Source organism: Sinocyclocheilus grahami, unplaced genomic scaffold (genome assembly GCF_001515645.1).
Source record: "Sinocyclocheilus grahami isolate Dianchi unplaced genomic scaffold, SAMN03320097.WGS_v1.1 scaffold1606.1, whole genome shotgun sequence".
NCBI lineage: Eukaryota > Metazoa > Chordata > Actinopteri > Cypriniformes > Cyprinidae > Sinocyclocheilus > Sinocyclocheilus grahami.
In genome coordinates, this window is record NW_015506785.1 from 303,133 (window position 1) to 307,881 (window position 4,749).

The 4,749-nt window shown below is 41.5% G+C and overlaps 1 protein-coding gene across 2 annotated transcripts in view; it reads right to left on the bottom strand.

Annotated features, from left to right (window-relative positions):
• The window catches only part of zcchc8 (zinc finger, CCHC domain containing 8), an 11,932-nt gene extending 7,951 nt beyond the window's left edge, over positions 1-3,981 (bottom strand). The window contains exons 1-11 of one of the 2 annotated variants that reach the window (XM_016257842.1): positions 3,795-3,981; positions 3,338-3,380; positions 3,175-3,249; positions 2,798-2,903; positions 2,638-2,715; positions 2,440-2,543; positions 2,262-2,327; positions 2,115-2,175; positions 1,870-1,997; positions 245-381; positions 1-99 (exon numbers count right to left, since the gene is read on the bottom strand). The exon at positions 1-99 is cut by the window's left edge and continues 11 nt beyond it. In XM_016257842.1, the coding sequence (XP_016113328.1) occupies positions 1-99; positions 245-381; positions 1,870-1,997; positions 2,115-2,175; positions 2,262-2,327; positions 2,440-2,543; positions 2,638-2,715; positions 2,798-2,903; positions 3,175-3,249; positions 3,338-3,380; positions 3,795-3,918 (1,021 nt within the window). In that variant the 5' untranslated portion in view covers positions 3,919-3,981. The remainder of the gene's footprint in view (positions 100-244; positions 382-1,869; positions 1,998-2,114; positions 2,176-2,261; positions 2,328-2,439; positions 2,544-2,637; positions 2,716-2,797; positions 2,904-3,174; positions 3,250-3,337; positions 3,381-3,794) is intronic. The other variant, XM_016257843.1, reaches the window with a different exon arrangement.
• Positions 3,982-4,749: the final 768 nt, after the last annotated feature.

A 4,749-nucleotide genomic window follows, 5' to 3' on the forward strand; every position in this document is an offset into this window, starting at 1 on the left:
TGGGTGATGCAGAGCAATTGAAGCCAGGAAAGTCAACCAGCTTTGACACATCGTAAGAGATCTTTTGGCTGTGGTTATTTTCATCTCCATCGTTCGAGCCTTGCAAAGAAAGGTAAAGAGTCGATGGCGGAACACTTAAAACACCATCCCTTCTAGAATCTTGAACAAAACCTTACTTAGGAAAACCCTTAGTAGGAATCTCCCTACAATTAAGGGATCTGAGAAACTAAACACGGGCTCTTACCATCGTAGAGCGTCAGGCCGGAGTTTTCCATCTCTGCCTCTTTTAACCAGCCAGGAGGGTAGCCGAGCTCTCTCATGCGATAGATGAACGGAGGAAGAGTGTTTGTAGTGATGCCAAGAGCATCGAGGAGATCTTGACTACACGGAGACAATATAAAACACACTTCATCTGAGTTGATTCTCATAAAAATGACACTTATATTACCAAATTAAAATAATGGTGGAAAGACAAAATCAGCGCTAGAGTCAAAATTGTGATATGCGACCCTGGAGCACAAAAGCAGTGTTGAGTCGCTGGGGGATATTTGTAGCAATAGCCAACAATACATTGTATGGGTCACAATTATACATTTCTCTTTTATGCCAAAAATAATTAGGATATTAAGTAAAGATCATGTTCCATGAAGATATTTAGTAAATGTCCTACTGTAAATATATCAAAACTTAATGTTTGATTAGTAATATGCATTGCTAAGAACTTCATTTGAACAACTTTAAAGATGATTTTCTCAATATTTAGATTTTTTTGCACCATATTTTTGCAAATATTGTCCGATCCTAACAAACCATACATCAATGGAAAGCTTATTTAATCAGCATTCTGATGATGATTAAATCTCAATTTCAAAAAAATATACCCGTATGACTGGTTTTGTGCTCCAGGGTCACAAATAAAATCACATGAAATGGAAGTGTGAGTCCACATCTCTTAGCATTGAGACTAAAGGCTAAAGCATAATTCCCAAAAGATATATTCAGTTCAAATGTGCAGCGTGTTTCTTCCTGGGCAAATAGACTGATATGCTGAGAAACTGTGTGTACAGGTCTGTAATTTTTGAATGCAGACTTCTCTTAACACGCACAAGTGTTTGATTCCTGTTTGAGTTTTTCAATGCACGCAGCATAAGGCTTCAAAGACACTTCACAGCAAACACACCGGATCCTTCGCAAACATGTGTGGTGTGGACTATATGTAACGTGTCAGAAACATTAATGAAGTGCCCATTTTTACATGCAATTAAAGTAGGATGTGGGCTATCATTAAAAATATCTTCACTTGTGTTTTGAAGACGAATGAAAGTGGGTTTGCAATGAAACGTGGGTGAGTTTTCATTCTTGGATGCATTAAATGCAAAGCTCCTGATTCATTTGTTTAGTTAATTGCTAATTAATCTTATAATAAAAATGCATGCCTGCTTATTTTTTTAGGTATAGTTTTAGCATTCTTCAGAGGTGGAAATGGTTTCAATATGTTGTGTCTGGTTGAGTGAACTGCTGAACAATATACTCACAAATTGCGATTGATCAATAATGACATTTTAGATTTATTTGGGACAATCTGGAAATCTCTAATAGATGATGCGGGAATATGATCACCTTTCATATTAAATGCTTTTATGATGCAACCGTGATATTTTGATTTGAATATCCTTATATTATACTTTATTAGGGTCTCTGACACTCGTTACATTATTTAGTTCATACTTCCGTTCATTTCAATCCTCTGTACTGTTGTTTTCTATTTGTTTTTGGGCCTCTCCTGTGTTCAAATGTTTGCTTTATATGAAAACAAAAAGATTTAAAGAAAGAAATGTGCAATGACAGACGCTTCACAAGAAGGCTGACCTCAGTATTCCTGGCTTGTACTTTGCAAAGCGCTCTTCGACCTCTTCTGCATGGTAGCGCTGGTTGCTCTGATTGCTGTTCTGCGAAAACTCCTTCCTCTTTTCATTGATACGAGCCATATCTTTGGGCTTGAACAGTCCAAAAAGACTGATTCATAACTCAGTCACAAATGACCTCACGTCGACTTCAAAACATAATAATGTGTATTTAAATATTAATATTGTCTATGAGTAAAAGAGAAACACCTCTGGACAGTCTCGCAGCTGATGGTCCTCAGAGCAGCAGTTGAAACAGCACGGTCTCGGCCTGTGAAGACAACACCAAAAAGCAAGTCTTGCAACACCATAAACATATGAATACTGAAATGCTGCTATAGTGAACTCTTGGCATACCTTTTCTCCTTTATCTGCACCACTTGGCCCTCGAGGGCGATGATCTGGCCGAAGATCTGCGGATATCTTTGCAAAAACGATTCAGGAGCAGTGATGCACATAGACATGATTCAAACAGAATACAAGCATTGTCTAGAGCAAGTGTGAGAGCAGAGCTGGCTATAAGCGTTCAGGATACTTGGGAACCTCCCATCCGTCAGTCAGCTGCGGGTTTTCATTCAGCAGCGGCTGGCCAAGTTTATCAACACAGAAGCTGGTGAAGTACAAGACACTCCCTATCACCTACAAACCAAGAACAAGAAGTACGGGTTTCGTTTGTGGTGGTTTGGTGACTGCATAGGAATAGCGTGTGCTGGCTCCGGTTTGCACAACTCACACTGAAAGCATTCCTCATGTGCTTGGAGTCACTGGAAGTCTTTGCTTTGTAGCTCTCCTCCATAACGAAACCTGAATGCTACAAAAACAAACAACAGTGCGTGATGCAGCGTACTGATGAAGACTGCTGTAAGAGACGTTCAGAGACAGTGAAGGCGTACATGTGGCTTGACATGAAGCGCAGAGCCTTCCGGATCATTTCTACACTCTTGTAGCCTCTTCTGGACAAGACAGCAGATGAAGTCCTCCATTTCTTTCCGACACTGCCTAAACACACACACACAATCAATGTTATTGATTTTATTTATTTTTATAACACGGACATAAAACACACACACACACACAGACAGACAGAGAGAGACACACACAGACAGACAGAGAGAGACACACACAGACAGACAGACAGACAGACAGACAGACACACACACACACACACACACAGACAGACAGACACACACACACACACAGACAGACAGACAGACAGACAGACAGACAGACAGACAGACAGACAGACAGACAGACACACACACACACTCACCTGGAAATGATGTTGTTTCCATAATTAATTTGACAAAGTGGCCCATCGATTTTGGAATCTTCTATTTTTATCCCCCTGGAACACAAAAGAGCTTTGGTAGTCAGTACATGTGAATGAATGTCCAGTTTAAGCACACACTGACACAAGCTCCCTCTTTACTCACGCAGGACGACTCAATACGTCCAGCTTCCTCTTCAGCTCCTCATGTGCATCAGCATTAAGGCTCAATATAAAGACAGAGACAAACAGTGAACACAACCAAAACAAACGCCACACTTGGGAGTCACCATCAGTCAGGTCTGGTGTTCAGACCATTAGAAGCAGAGGACCCTAGAGCTCCTCCTGTACGTGTCTGAGAGCACTTGCAGAATGTGAAAGGTTGCGGTTTCAGTATGCTTTTTTTTTTTTTTGAAGATAAAAACATTCCAAAATAGCATAACAAGAGTTATAATATGGATTAAAGACCATACAAAATGAATAGATTCTGTGCTACCGGTGCAAACCGAATCCTATTTCTATCGCAGCTCAGCTGATCTACGCGTGTGTGTGCACGGGCTCCTGGGCTCCTGGGCTCCTGGGCTCCTGGGCTGTAAGGGTCGCGTGAGTGTCTGTAAGGATATTCTCCGCCTTCAGACGCGCGGCTGTTTCTCCGCACGCTTCTAGAGTCTCCCGCAGCCCGCGCTGCGACGCGTCCTCCTCGAACTGCTCGAACAGCTCGCTGTCTCCAAACTCCACCGCAGCCATGTTTGACCAGCGCAGCTAGACCCGGAGGACAAATCCTGCGACGCGCTGACGCGGGAGCGCTGATTGGCTAAGAGACCGGAACCCGGAAGTAACCTCCGTTTAAACATGTAAACAAACACTTCATAGCTGCAGCGGTCAGATTCCTCCTGAGCAGTTCATTTTAATTTTCCAAAAGGATAAATCACTGCGGGTTCTTGTTTCTCCAGCGTGTGTTTCCCTTGCCTTGATTGTTAATCAATTAAATGCATCTATTAATGTGTAATAATAATAATAATCTGTATTTTTGTTCATAATCAATCTTTTTCCTAATAATTTTAACCGTCTGGTGTTTCCTCGGTCCTTTTAGATTTTAAAAATCACTACTTCATCGGAATGTTACGAAACTTGATTACTTTTGTGACCGCAAATAAATAAATAAAGTCGTGGACTTGATTCGAAAAAGCTAAATGGTCCTGAAAAATGGTCACACTTGTGTTGTTCACGGTCAAAAATGACCACCATCGGAAATTAATGGGAAATAGTGTGTGTACAATCTACAAATCATTCACAATGCAGAAAAAAGTGCACAGCAATGAAGGGGCGACACTCTAAAATATCAATAGTGCAAAACAGACACACTCACTCACAGACACACTCACAGACACACTCACTCACACTCACAGACACACACTCACAGACACACACACACTCAGACACACTCACAGACACACACACTCACAGACTCACACTCACTCACAGACACACTCACTCACAGACTCACACACTCACAGACACACACTCACAGACACAGACACACTCACAGACACACACACACACACACACACACACACA